The sequence below is a fragment of the Spodoptera frugiperda genome, chromosome 7, assembly GCF_023101765.2.
Source record: "Spodoptera frugiperda isolate SF20-4 chromosome 7, AGI-APGP_CSIRO_Sfru_2.0, whole genome shotgun sequence".
Classification (NCBI taxonomy): Eukaryota; Metazoa; Arthropoda; class Insecta; order Lepidoptera; family Noctuidae; genus Spodoptera; species Spodoptera frugiperda.
Genome location: NC_064218.1, coordinates 5394524 through 5409855, shown reverse-complemented (window position 1 = coordinate 5409855; position 15332 = coordinate 5394524). Strand labels below are relative to the sequence as shown.

General features: G+C 32.6%; 2 protein-coding genes across 3 annotated transcripts; both read left to right on the top strand.

Annotated features, from left to right (window-relative positions):
* The first annotated feature begins 3535 nt into the window (after nt 1–3535).
* On the top strand, nt 3536–4836 carry LOC118266476 (uncharacterized). Of its 2 annotated transcripts, XM_050694755.1 has the most exons (3): nt 3536–3637; nt 4015–4231; nt 4268–4836. In XM_050694755.1, exons 1-3 carry the CDS (start codon nt 3623–3625, stop codon nt 4408–4410), a joined length of 375 nt encoding a protein of 124 aa, XP_050550712.1. In that variant the 5' UTR covers nt 3536–3622; the 3' UTR covers nt 4411–4836. The 2 variants fall into 2 exon arrangements, with proteins under 2 accessions (XP_050550712.1, XP_035435841.2); XM_035579948.2 differs by having other exon boundaries at nt 3537–3637; nt 4015–4836.
* A 3205-nt stretch (nt 4837–8041) lies between these two features.
* Nucleotides 8042–8802, top strand: LOC126910855 (glycine-rich protein-like). The gene is made up of 2 exons (XM_050694769.1): nt 8042–8196; nt 8473–8802. Exons 1-2 carry the CDS (start codon nt 8182–8184, stop codon nt 8704–8706), a joined length of 249 nt encoding a protein of 82 aa, XP_050550726.1. The 5' UTR covers nt 8042–8181; the 3' UTR covers nt 8707–8802.
* The last annotated feature ends 6530 nt before the right edge of the window (nt 8803–15332 follow it).

Below are 15332 nucleotides of genomic sequence, written 5' to 3'. Positions count from 1 at the left end.
ACTGTTGTTGGCTAGTGATAAACTGATAGTGTGACTAATAAGGTAGACACTAGAGCTGCGAAAAACAATATTAGCGGAGTGGAAAATTTGCTTAACTATCCAACGAAAATTGTTGGAAATAACACATTAGCATGATAAACAAGGAAATGCTAAACCATGAAGTGCATAAAATTTATAACAAAGCCATAATGTTAATCCATACATTCACAATTACACTGGTTTCGTCTCAACAAACACTTGTTTTTGTAACGTAATTTAGAAAAACATCCTCTCGAAATGAGGGATCTCCATTACTGTTGTGACTAAATCTTGAATTCGGCTATGAATTAATTTACACTTCGACTGTGGTGTCCAAAGTTTACCATTAAAAAAATATTCATTTTGTGTTTCTTTACACTATCATACTGGCGATTCATTTATCCATAAAGGTCTCTTACAATTTATGTTAAATCTAAGTTCTGCCAGTGGCTTCGCATACCCGCGGGATAAAAATTTGCCTATGTGTTATCCACTTTCTTTCTTGCCCTCTGTTTTATTTTTGGTGAATGAGCCCAGTAGTATGAACAAAAAATGTAATTGTCAGCAAACATCTAAAATCTGCCGTATATTACATGACCTCCAATGGTGCCAAAATAAGTAATTAGGTAAAGCGAGCTTAGTTAAGGCGAAGATGTTTTAAATTAAGAGGCAGGACTTAAATCATCAACATATTATTATTATTAAATTATAACACTAAACTTTTGAGTCAAGTGGTGAACACAAATTCCTGTATTTCTCATCTAAATGACAGTAAAGTAAAAAATATCTCAGATTCACAATCAGTTTTTTCGCTATACTATCTTTCTCGTTGAACCCCAATGTAAGTCATGTACCTCCAATTATATTTCGTAGAAAAACCACGTTGTTGGGAACCACATACATTATATACAAGTACCTATTAGCATACTATATGCAGAAAAACTTTGTTACGCGCTTATATATAAGGCACAAAGGAACAATACTTAGAGCAGTCAGTTCTAATAATTCGCAATCATGGCACCATCTAAGGTAAAATTATGGAGTTATTATATAAATTATTCTAGATAAGATTTGTATCTTTAGTGATCCTTACCCATTGGCTTTTATCGGAATAGTATTAGCATTGGAAATTCAATCCAATTTTTATGTTTTTGAAGATTTTTTTTATAATTCTAAGCTTTGGTTAGAAATTAATAATGTTTTACTTTTACATTATTTTCCTCTATTTTTGCTGTAATAATAATTCGTAACAAGCGCTGAAAAAACTCCTTGTTACATTATTTAAAAGTTTACGTCATCGATGTTCAAGAAAACATCATATTCGTTTTTTATGATTCGTACATGTCGTCGACATTTCGTTTATTAACACCAGCACGTTACGTAAAAACTGTTTATTAGTCAATTTCCAGTATTACTTTTATCTATAATTTAAAAGTAAGTCGGGTTTTCCTTCCTGACGCTAAAACCCCAGAACGCACGAACCTATTTCTACGGTTTTGCATTCGTTGGAAAGGTCTGTCGTTAGGTTTATAGCAAAAAAATCAGAAAAAAATCAAGAGAAAAGCCCATTTGGTGGCGAAACGGAGTTCGCCGGGGTTTGCTAGTTATTTATAATGTTAATCAGGCAAAATATCAATGAATATTTCACTGATATATATTTTGTCTGCACAAAACAAAAATGTGTACAAAAATGCTATTATTATTAAGCTAAAAAACTTCTCATTTACTTTCAGGTTTTCTTCATCTTTGGGTTGTTGTTGATCCTCATTGTGGGAGTCTTCGCACAAGGTCGTGGTGGTTTTGGCGGCCGAGGTGGTGGTTTCGGTGGCCGAGGTGGCGGATTTGGCCGTGGTGGGGGCGGATTTGGCCGTGGGGGTGGATTTGGAGGACGCGGAGGCGGATTTGGTGGTCGCGGAGGTGGCCGAGGCTTCGGAAAGTGATACTAAACGAAATTGATGCTCCAAAATGTAATCTGCGTACGATAAAGGATAAATTTAGTTTTCTGTGCAGCACGAATGTGATAAATTATTAAATTAAGTAATGTAAACGGTGCAAACGGTTTACTGTGATCAGTGATACAAAATTAAATTCGAACAATTCTAAGCGACTCTTTTATTTACTTCTATTTATTTACTGTATGTATTACACAAAGCTTATATTACTTAATATTCAAAAAAGTAAGGAACGGTGGTTTAATACGGTTTCATAACTGAACTAATTATTTTGTTGATCTTGAACTCTTACATAAGTTCAATGTTCTTACAGAAGTTGATGATATGTTGCGGTTTTAATGACTTGTTTAAAATTAAAAGCTACAATAATAACGCTTATATGATAAGGTACTATATACCTATATATGTTGTGTATGGTGTGGTATTACCTTATATTTACTGTAACTCCCACCATGAAATATACTTTTTTTTGAGGGGGGAAAATCATCCAAAGACTTCTCCCGCCTTGAGCGAGGCGAAAGGGATGAAGGGAAGTGTCAGACTCTTACTGACTAAAAACCACCCCGTTCCTACTCCTGCTTTTTGAGCCGGAGCCCCGGTAACCCGCTAGGTAGTCCGCAGCAACGGAATTAAATAAACCTAGAGTCTTATAGTCATTTTGGAAACTCATACTTTTCGAAGATTATTTACTATAATACTAATAAATATATATTATTGACTTGGCTCACGAGGTTGTCGACATGTGGAGTGTGGATTCGGCTATCATTGTGCCGATAGTCGTGTCGGCCAACGGATTAATACCCAACAGCCTCGACAATCACCTTAGGAGGCTGGGGTTGGGCGGATGGATAAAGGGCCTGATGCAGAAGGCAGTACTCCTCGAAACGGCACGTATTGTGAGGAGGTTTCTGTCTCTGGAGCCCTAACCACCGGTAGACTTGGACCATGTTCCCGCTACTGGTCGGCTCCTATTTTTATATTTTTAAATATTATTTTATATTGTGTGTTTTAAATATTATTTAAAAATGTAAATTTAGAGAATTTTAAATAAATATAGTGAATACTACCTATGTATACATACATAAACCAATATGAGTATTAAGTCAATATCTTTATATTGCATGCAATTTTGAATCAATAATCCCTTTTGAAGAAACATTATGTGAGATCGGTTTAGCTGATAATAAATTGTTTTCTTGAAAAAAAAAATATTATTTAAATTGAAAATCTTACTTCATACTCCTAAAAAACAAAGCAAAAAAGCGATAACAATAATAATAGAATGGACGCCTCCAAATTTTCTACTGATGCCAAAACAATTTTTTTTAAAAAACGTATTGGTCATTGCCACCGGCATTGTAAAAATAACCTAATACAAATTAACAAATAACGACGATACACAAATACCACGATCGAGTCTTATATCAACATACAAATTTCCGTAACACTATTGATATGGTTTATCCCAGTATTCGCGTAAATAGCAAGTACTGACAATTTCGAAGTAAAACTCCGAATTGTTGGGAACCACACACATTTGGTGTAGTAATTAGCATATTTAATACAAATGCAAACTAGCTTGCTTTGTAATACGGATATATAAGGCACTAGGAAACAATACCAATGGCAGTAAAGTGTGATAGTTCGCGACCATGGCATCATCTAAGGTCTATGTTATTCAGTTTACAATTATTGTCTGACTTTATTACATAGCGATTGTTGAGAGGCTAATTGATCTAAGAGTCATTTTTTGCGATATTCACTTATATGTTTACATCATTCGATGGAAAATATTCCGGTGATTCCGAATATGGATTTAAATTAATATTGCAAAAAATGTCGATTAGATCAACTGGCCTTTTAACCATCGATTAGATTTTACATCTTTTAATTTATTACTAACAAGTAAAATGCCAAGGCAGTCACCGTTTTTTCTTTAACAGTTTTCAAAGACCTAATGAATTAAAATAAGGGTTGTACTGGCTTTCTTCCATTTCAAATAAACGCTTGTAGAAATTACAGTGTGTCAATTGTTGTTTTTCAGATATTGATAACAATCTTCGGAGTGCTGGCTTTAGCAGTAGCAGTCCTCGGTCAATTTGGTGGTGGTGGATTTGGCGGTAACCAAGGCGGATTTGGCGGTAACCAAGGCGGATTTGGTGGAAGACCAGGCGGATTTGGTGGAAGACCAGGCGGATTTGGTGGACCAGGGAACCAAGGCGGTTTTGGTGGACCCGGGAATCAAGGTTTCGGTGGACAAGGTGGATTTGGTGGACCAGGTGGATTTGGTGGACAAGGTGGATTCGGTCAAGGCGGATTTGGTGGACCTGGACCCCAAGGAGGTTTTGGTGGTGGCGGCCCAGGTGGATTCGGTGGAGCCAGACCCCGTGGTGGCAGATTTGGAGGTGGAGGTTTGGTTGGAAATGGTTTCCAGTATTAGTCTGTTACCAACAACAATACGCATGTTGATTTATTCCCACTGATTTTTTGCTAGTGATGTATTAATTTCATGTTCAATTGTTCGGTTTCTGGTGTCTTATGTATTGGAATAATTAATTCTTCGTACCATGAAAACATGAGGTTGAAAAACCCTTCCCGTATCGTTTGTTATGTTATCTAGAAACCGTGCACTTGATATGTATGCCCCCTTTATGTTACAGGTTGTATAAAATAATTGTTTTACTAGTCACTGTATAATAGGTACAGAAGCAAATAATATTTCTACCATATCTATTGACATTTCCAAAATAAAATGTAAATAGTAAAATTTTACAATGCCATAACGTTCTATTTAAATATTATGCCGATCGTTTTCCACGAAACGGAATTATTTACGTAAGTGCCGAAAATAAAATATTTATTTTAACCAGTGGTTTTTTTATCGTCTCCTGATTTAAGAATGGATGGTGTGGATTTAAAAAATATGTTTATGACCAGATTCAATCTTAGTTAATTACAACATTATAATTATTCTTAGTATAGCACGGAGTCTAAGAGCTAGAGATATTGGTCACTATTCTGGTGACTTCTAAACCCAGTTGCATTTGTTCCCAATTTCCTACCTTTACCTTCTTTTACCTTTATTTACCTAACATCATTACTTACATTATGCACAAAGTTAGTGCAGATAACATATTATAACACCCACTTTCTACCAGTGAATCTCTTGACTATATAAGACATCTTGAATATAAGACACACGGGATTACCGGGGCTCCGGCTCAAAAAGCAGGAATAGGAACGGGATGATTTTTAGTTAGCAAGAGTCTGACACTCCCTCTCGCCTCGCCAAAGGCGGGAGAAGTTGAATGATTTTCCTACCTTAAAAAAAGGGTTTAGCGTAGTATAAGTCTTTTACTGTGCCATTCTGAAAGTTAATAATACTTTATCCGATCAAATAGGTAGTAGGTGGCATATTTGGTGTTTCAAGTGTCCATGGGGGCGGCGGCGATTGCTTACCATCAGGTGTTTCATACAAAAAATATATTTTTTAAAATATACATATTTGAAATACTCGTAAGTAAAGTCTAGACAAATCGCTATTATCTTGGTAATATTAAAATGACGTCACATCTTTAAAACACCTGAGCAATGTCTCGTTCGTGTAAATATTGGTATTTCCCATATGGCAAAATCGTCTGCGCATAATATATTAATTTTTAATTCATATACAAATACAATAATTTAGTATAGGCGGTATTTATGAACCGATACGCTTCAAGAATAGAGCGTATTCCTTTTTAAAAGGCCGAGAACGCACCTGTGACTCCTCTGGAGTTGCGGGTATCCATGGGCGGCGCTGATTGCTTACCATCAAGTGACGCGTCTGCTCCTATATCAATCAGATACTGATTAAAATAATTCAACGCTTAGTAATCAAAAGAAACCTTTAAACTTTTGATATATTCAAGCCATTCCTTATGTTACTAAACAGGTTTACGCCTAGCGAAAAATATTTGTTTTAGTTCGCAAACCGCCCCGTGACATACATATTATACAAACATATTAGATTCATATATTGTATACTGGGTCAATTCTAAACTGGTCTTAAACCATTAAACTTGACTATGAAACTGACCAACATAATACTATACGACCTACCAATCCTATCAACTACGAATGCCACCTGCTTTCTTTAATTATTCTTTTTAATAACAAAAAACTTTTTCAACAATAAATCATTACCGACTTTACTGAAAAAAACGTTTAAAAAGAACACTAAAATGGTCAAAATAACTTTTATTTCGGAGATCGTAGTTAAATAAGAAACAAACAATATTGCAAAACACCGACTTTCGAAATTAAAGTCATTTTGATCCTTTTAATGTTTTTTTAACCGTCTTTCTTTACAGAAGTTGGCTATTGCTTTTCGTAAAAAGCTTTTTTATTTCAAAAATGGAATGTTGGAATAATCCCCTACTCTCAAAATAAATTGGAAAGTGTAATAAAACAGGCATACATATTATATAATAAAATTTAGAAAAAAAAAGGAGAATATAGGTACAATTGCCCACTAGTAATAATTTATGGTGTCTAGAAATCCATTTTTCAGTTACTATAGGACGATGCAAATGTAAAGATTTATTTATTTTATAATGAAGTAACTTAATAAAGGCTTTGTCCTAATTGTATGACAATAAAGTCCGTGAGCACAGCCGTGAGATCGAGTTTCTAAATTGCCCAAATATTTTCAAGTAACATTCAATGAAAATACCCTATTAAAATGTGTGGACCCAGGTATTTGAAATTAGTCATTTCTCTTCACGAATGCGGAATTTATGCGCAGAATCTCAAAATTTCCATTCATTCGAACAATATTATTATCAAAATATTGTATCTACGTCATTTCGGGCTCTGACGCAGAACGCATGGATTCTCCGTTTTTTATTAATTTATTTAAATATTATACAGAACAACAAATAAGCCTAAACAGACTAATATAAATAATTATTTGACACGCAAAAGTAAACATGAACGTAATTAGGTACATCATACCTATGTGCTTGAACAGATTGTCTGAATACCAGCATAAATGAAATGCATCCATAAGTGCCAGTTTTGTTTATAATCCCTTGAAATAAAGGCCAATTTTACAGTTTCCTCTGTCCCCATGTCTCTTGTATGCTTAAATCTTTAAAACTACGCAACGATTTTTTTATATATAGAGTGTTTCTAGAGGAAGGTTTTTATATATTACTAGCAAACCCGGCGAACTCCGTTTCGCCATCAATGATTTTCCCTGTTTTCCTGCATTTCTCTTGAATTTTCTTTGCTATAAACCTCTCGGAGCCCAAGACCTTTCCAACGAATGCAAAACCGTGGGAATCGGTTCGTGTATTCTAGAGTTATTGCGTCAGGAAGGAAAACCTGACTTATTTTTATATAATAGATACGTGCATAATATATCACCATTGCACCCATGCGAAGCTGGGGGGTTGCTAGTAATAATTAATTCAGATTCAGGTTGAGAAAATTGTTATACCCGGAAATCATATCAGTAGGCTTTTTTCGTCTTTAGTCCGCAGCAAGGCAGTAGGCCATTAATGTATGTATCACAAACTATCGCTATTTTTGGCACATTCTCGTTCGTGTATTAATAAACTTAGCACCGATTCTCAAAGTTTGCTTTTTATGTTTGCCTTCGGTTGATATAGATGAGTACTATGAGTGAGATATTCTAGAATATATACATAGCAACAATATACATACATTGAAATGAATGAATCAATATGTAACAGACATAGGTACAACATATAAACACTGTCATAAATAAAGCACTTTTCAATTAACATAGTAACCTAAATACTCTTAAGAACAAGCTATCAGGTTATTTAATTTCAAAAGGGATAAGCAAAATTATATAAAATCACAGTTCATTAACCAAATTGTGTCTCACAAAAAGCCGTTAGGACTAAAGTAACCTTAAAAAGAAAAACTAATACAAAAAAACATTAATAGCATTAAAATAAAACCAACTTTGTTACAGATAACAGAACTTTAATGAGTTTACGTGTCGCTTAAATTAAATAAACGTTAATTAATTAATAAACTTTAGGAAAGTTAATATTATAAGTATGTTTATGTATAGAACCGCTATAATCAATATAAACTCGAATGTGAAATCCCAAGCCTATTCGGCTATATATATGTAAAGCGAAATTATATATAAACATCAGTTCGTGTTTCGAGGACATACACAAAACAACACAAAATGGCAAACTCAAAAGTAAGTCAAATTGTAAAATAAAAAAATACTAGAATAAAAGAAACTTAGTGATTTACTAGCAATAATTAATACTGACACAGATTTTACAATTGATTTATTCAGTTAATAAAAATAATAAATAATACTTAACTTATACTTTTGTTTCAGACTTTTATAAAATAAACATTACTAACTAACATAACTTTGATCCATTACAATTTAGTGTTTTGATTTAATCACACAGAAATAATCACAAATTACTTATAAACTATCTATTAATCCGTTATTTTCTTCCAGGTTACGCTTTTAGCAGTGTTCTTAGCTGTGGTTCTATCGGTAGCTACCGCACATGTCATCGGGGTCAGTGGCCTAGGAGTTGGCTTCATCGGTGGCGGGTACGGGCCAGGCTATGGGTATGGGAGGTTCCCAGGCCATGGCTACGGAGGCTTCTACAGACCCAGTTACGGCTACGGCCACTACAGCTATGGCGGCTACGGACACGGATTTGGTGGCCCAGGATTTTACTTCTGATCAACCTTAACTGAAGACCCTTGCATTAGATACTAAGTCTTTGTGATACTTTCTATTTATTAATTTATTTATTTTAAATAAATTTTGTTTAACAAATTTGAGTTTCGTTTTTATTAAAATTAATTTTAGTTAAGAACAACTTTTTAAAAACATATGCTGCAATCATTCATTATGTTGCCTCCGATTAATCTCCCGTTCTCCTTAACGTGACAACTTTCGACTTAAATTAATTATTGTAAACTGGTGGAGGATTAGTCATTTGATCGAAAGTCGCTCGTGCATTCGTCATAAACTGTGACATAAGCTGAAGGAAAACACTTCCAAAGTACAAAGCTACCTTGGATGCTCGTACCAGTGAACTGTCATTTAACGAGAAACCATTCCTTGGTGGTTCTTGTTGAATTGAATTGGTTTCTATAGGTGCCACATTACTTTCAACTACAGGAGGACCAAGACTAGGCTGTATGGGCTCTGAACTTGCACCCCCTGTCATAGCTCGCGTGATGTCCGTGAAGAGACCAGAAGATGGGGACACAACCATATTTGTAGAAATAGGAGGAATACCTTCTCTCGGAGGCAGGGGTGGACGCAGTAGTGGTATACCACTGTTTATTGGTCCCCTAGGAGGTATTTGAACTATTTCTTGGATCCCTGCCGGTGGTGGCAAACTACTCATAGCTGGAGATACCGGAGTGACTATTACACTTGGTGGCACTGATGCTGGAGACGGAATTAGAACAGGTCTGGGAGTAGCTCCTTGGGGTAATACTGGAGACACTGGTGGAGGTAAAGGTGACGACAATAGGACAGGTCTAACAGTTGATTGTGGTAACGTCACCAAAAACGGCGTCTGCAATAGTCCAGGATCTTCAATTCGTTCGTATACTGGCGCGGGCCGCACTGGCTCCACAGATAGGGGCACGACTCCCGTCACCATGAGATCATCTAGTGCTTGCCTCTTCTGTATTATATGCTTTCTCCCAAACACTCCAAATGGAGACCATTTTTCTTTTATGAAGCTTATTGGCTTTCTCGGTAACGGCTTGAAGTTGATTTCGAAACCTCTTTGGAAACTTATGCCTTGGAATAATGGTGTTCCGTTGGAATCTGACCACAGCACTGCCACAATTAGGAAAATAACCTGGGAACCAGAACCAGTACATTAAAATCCAGGACACAACACAATTTGTACAGCGTAAGATTTAAACACAATATAATAAAATGGTACCTCGAGAAACTTCGTCATACTGTAATGAATGCCACAATGAAAATCAACAGAAAATCACAAAGTCTGACTATAAATAATATTATTATGGTCAAATTCAATGTTCATTCATAATTGATAGTAATTACAACTCCTTAACCTTTTTTATCTAGCACGCTACGATACTGCGATTCATTTGACCAAGGTTTGCATTGTATTCATAATTTCATTGCTATTGAATTTTCAATTTTACCACTACGTTTATTAAGTTGGAGTAACCTTTATTATATTGTATTTTCTTAATTATTCATTTTCCGGAAAATATTGCTAATGGTAAATGAATCATATTTGCTATTTTATCTTTTGAAAATCTTTATTGCGTTTAAGCCGCCGCAAGTCAATCAGCTTATCTATAATTGCACTTTTGAAACAGTCTCTGGGCAATTATTGTATTGCCCATAGAGTCTGGAAATTACTGTACTAATTTCATGTGTTTTCCATTAGCACATTTTCAGTAATTACTTCGTGACATCAATTAAAAACGTACTTTTTTTTGCACCATTACCTTACATTTCGTTACATTTGCATTTTTATTATTCTTAGTCCAAGTATTCAGTATACTTACTTAAATACACTATTTCACATAAAGTATAATAGAAGTCGGTTTAAAATACACTGTTGTAGATATCCCATTTGATACATGAGGAGGTCGGGATCGCCGACCCTGGCCATCAAAATACTATGTGTATTTGATAGTAACAATATTTACTTGCTAGACAAAAAAATATCAAGTACTCCATCTCATGATAATGTTAATATTATAAACCCGCGTATTATTCAGGCTGAATTTGGTATTTAATTTACATAAAGAAATGACTAAACCAACCAAACCAACCATTTCTTCACCCAAGTTTATGGTAAACTGACAGAGTATATATTACAAAGAAATGTATGCATTCGACACGTCTACAAATCATTTGAGCAATAAGAAGCGTTTTACATTGTCGTCGATATCATTAAAAACTACTTAGGTACCGTACACTAAGTATTTATTGTACACAATTTGTTATGTAATAGTAAGAATAAATGCAATAATTGTTACTCTTGTACACCACCGGAATTACTTGTGTTACTCATCAGTCATTCTGTTTGTGTAAACACGGCTTCACATCAAGCTATACAAACCAGTATAAACTGACCGTCGAATGTGCAAAAATCAAAAAATAAAATAAAAATAAAATAAAAATAAAAATAAAATAAAAATAAAATAAAAATAAAATAAAAATAAAAATAAAAATAAAAATAAAAATAAAAATAAAAATAAAATAAAAATAAAATAAAAATAAAATAAAAATAAAATAAAATAAAATAAAAATAAAATAAAAATAAAATAAAAATAAAATAAAAATAAAATAAAAATAAAATAAAAATAAAATAAAAATAAAATAAAAAAAAAAATAAAATAAAATAAAATAAAAATAAAATAAAAAAAAAATAAAAATAAAATAAAAATAAAAATAAAAATAAAAATAAAAATAAAAATAAAAATAAAAATAAAAATAAAAATAAAAATAAAAATAAAAATAAAAATAAAAATAAAATAAAAATAAAATAAAATAAAAATAAAATAAAAATAAAAATAAAATAAAATAAAATAAAATAAAAATAAAAATAAAAATAAAATAAAATAAAAATAAAAATAAAATAAAATAAAAATAAAAATAAAAATAAAAATAAAAATAAAAATAAAAATAAAAATAAAAATAAAAATAAAAATAAAAATAAAATAAAAATAAAAATAAAAATAAAAATAAAAATAAAAATAAAAATAAAAATAAAAATAAAAATAAAAATAAAAATAAAAATAAAAATAAAAATAAAAATAAAAATAAAAATAAAAATAAAAATAAAAATAAAAATAAAAATAAAAATAAAAATAAAAATAAAAAAAATAAAATAAAAATAATATAAAAATAAAATAAAAATGGAAAGATCATACATAGCGAGACCATGATATGTTGGTTTATATAGCTCCATGTGTAGTCAAGTTTAGTTTGAACGTAATCTAGAGTACGGATGTCCATACTAATCTTCTTCCGTTCACAACAATTTATTTGCGGGACGCGCACTAGCCTTTATGGATATTATACGACATATAAGTGATTTGGCTTAGACTACAACAATGTTTTACAACAAACAAACAAACTCAAACTCGAACTCAAATTCTTTATTTGCATGTTAAGGTATTACAGGTCTTAATTTAAATATTATACAAAGCTTAACGGCCTTTTTCAGGAATTGCAAATCCTATGGTATTCATATTCCATTATTCCGTTCTATATTCCATTTCCAACTTTTTGGTACTTTGAAGTAATTATAAATATGTACCTATTATTACATTTAAGTCATCACTTAAGAGAATTAATTTGCCCCAGGCCAGCAAGTACGCCGCGAAAATTTTCCCTCAATAACCAGACATTGTTGTCACAACTGATATCGATTTGTTAATACATTTCTCAGGCCAAAAGCTGATCACACAGTTAAACTTATAAATAGACACTCGTTTAAAGAAATCGATCGAAAATATTAAGTATTCAAAATATTCACCGACCTACTGACAAAATTCTCGAATCTCTACACAAGCAAAAGGAATTAAATAAGGAGAAATCTTGTCCCAGGCAAAATTTAAAACACACTGTGTATACAGGTTTCCCATAAATCATGCAACCGTTACCTTCCTTTAGTATCACGCACTCCTTCGATACTAATTCAGAATAACAATTAAATTGTGAACAAAATGACAATATTAATAAGTTTTCTTAGTAGTTTGTATGTGCAGTGGGTGTGTAGAAACTATCTAACTAACGTGTGCAAGAAAGTGGCTCTAAGAGGTAGGTAGTAGGTGGTAGGGATCCAGGCTGTTCACGGTCTGAGACAGTTGCCCATACGCGCTTATTGGTTCACCACTATTTCACAAAATTTTACTTTTTTTTTACAAAATGTTACGATGATTACAAGTGAGTGTTTTTTTAATTGAAGTGAGTGAATGAGACTTGTATTTAGAGTGAGGTGAGTGAATGAGATTTAATGTTTTATTATCAAGGATATAAAGGTATGTATCAAATTATTTGAGTCACAAATTGTAGAAATGTGATACTTACAAGTTTGTGTGCAGCTTAGCTTACAAGGTGTTCTCAGTAATAGTTAAGGATGTATGTATCTCTATATACGAGCTACGGTGGGGCTGACATTGTTATTTAATAATCATAAGCCTCTAAATAAATAAAGATATAAAAAGTGTACTACTGCTCCTGTATCCTAAAAGTTTAGCCTAGAAATAAAGCATGTTGCCTAGCTATTATGCCCCAACTTTAACAATAGGCTGTCTTTCTATCACATTGTGATCAATACCTAACATGACTGTCACAGAGTAGGTACTTAGATCGAATGTATCTAACGAGGTTTATTAGTTCCCATCATTCACATACAAACAATTATTTTCTTTCTACTCTTAACTGTTCCGCAGACAAGTCCATAGCAATACACGTAGTAAAGATTTATGAATACTGCTACTATTACTGATCAATTTATGTGTTACAACAATCTTATTCCTATTTTAGTTCGTAAAACATAAAAGATAGAGTTCAAATTGTATTGTACGATTATTTTTATCCTGATCTAAGTACATAAGCACTAGGGGATAGGAAGGACAACAGGAACAATCTTGTTAGCCAAACATTCCAGAATATAATAGATCTATAGTTACCATAACATTACGTACGTCGGAAAAAACAAATCATATGATTTACATACATTATTTTCGTACTACGTATTAGTGATATATTTATTCATTCTTTTTATGTGGAAAATATATGGAAATTCTATAATTAATCATAATATGTTTTATATCTAAGAGACGCAAACAGATGAAATCAACACAACCACACAAAAAACATGTTGAAATCAAGCTTCAAATTAATGACTATGTAGTAACTCCAGTACTCAAAGACATTTAATGGTTACTTAAAGTATTCCTTACTAACGATTTTGTATCGAAAACAAATGCTAAAGACTAGGTTAAGTAATTATTAAATGACTCTGAGTACAGCGGTAAATGTATACCATAAATAAGCAAAGTTGGGTAAGGTTTGACAGTCTTTGAGCTCGAATTCCATCAGAACACATTTGCTGAAGGTATTCTGAAGTATGCTATGAGTAAAAAAAATCCTATTATTCTATGCTATGTGTTATTCCAGATCATAATCTGTCCCTGTTCCAAATTTAATCCCGATCCCTTCAGCCATTTTGACGTGATTGAGTAACAAACATACACATGAACACAAACATTCGATTGTTTCTTGGTCAGCCCTTTACTAGAATCACTTCTGAAAGATGAATAATAATTAAAACAATGTTTCTAAAGTGCGTGTTAATAAGCAATTTCCAACGATTCCTTTACTACAAGTACAAACGTAAATAGAGTAACTAAACTTTTCCTTGTGCCTATTTAATTCAAAGAGTTCTTTTATTTGTCCTTAAGGAAAAATAGTACCTAGAAAAAGTAATTGAACGTAGCGATCATAAATGATTTTTGCTTACTAAGTTAGCTATTAAAAATTAAAGCAGAATGGTTTTTAGTCAGTTAGAATCTGGTACTCCCTCTCGCCTTGCCCAAAGTGGGAAAAGACATTGGATGATTTTCCCACCTCAAAAAGAAACGGTCATAATATTTGGACTCGTGACACGGGTATAGTATTGTTGAAGGGCTAAACAAAAAATCTCTTACGTACTTTTATTAAATAACATAATACGCACTAATAAAGAAGTACATACATGTAGTTCACAAAATATAATTACATCACATAACTAAGTTTTAAACTAAACAAGTAATTCACTTTCTCTGAAGCACATACACAATAGCTAAACTGTCATCGTGAACTATTTATGGGTTCATTGACCTAAGAATAAATAAGTTCACCTTTGTGTACGAGATTTTAATATATTATAACGGACAGTTTTCTCAATAGTTTGCGTGATATTCTTTGATTATCCTCTAAAGAACGGTTTATTTGTCTTTGATACTAACTATAGCCACGTAGTTTCACCCGCTCTGCTTGACTCCTATTGCTTGTAGCGCAAAAACCTTCCTTAATAAATGAACTATCTAACACAAAAGGAATTCATTTGAACCATTAGTTCCGAAGATTAGCGCGTAAATACATTTTGGTAATTCACTTTTATTTTAAATATAGATAACACCTTGAGAGTAAACAGAAGTGTAATATAAACATTATACATATATCACAATTATCTTATTCGTTCCATGATGACGATACTCGACGATCAAATGACAAGACTCGTCATTTGATATTAAGTATCATATTACGATTCAAGACAAAAACGTATCATAACTGCACGGTTG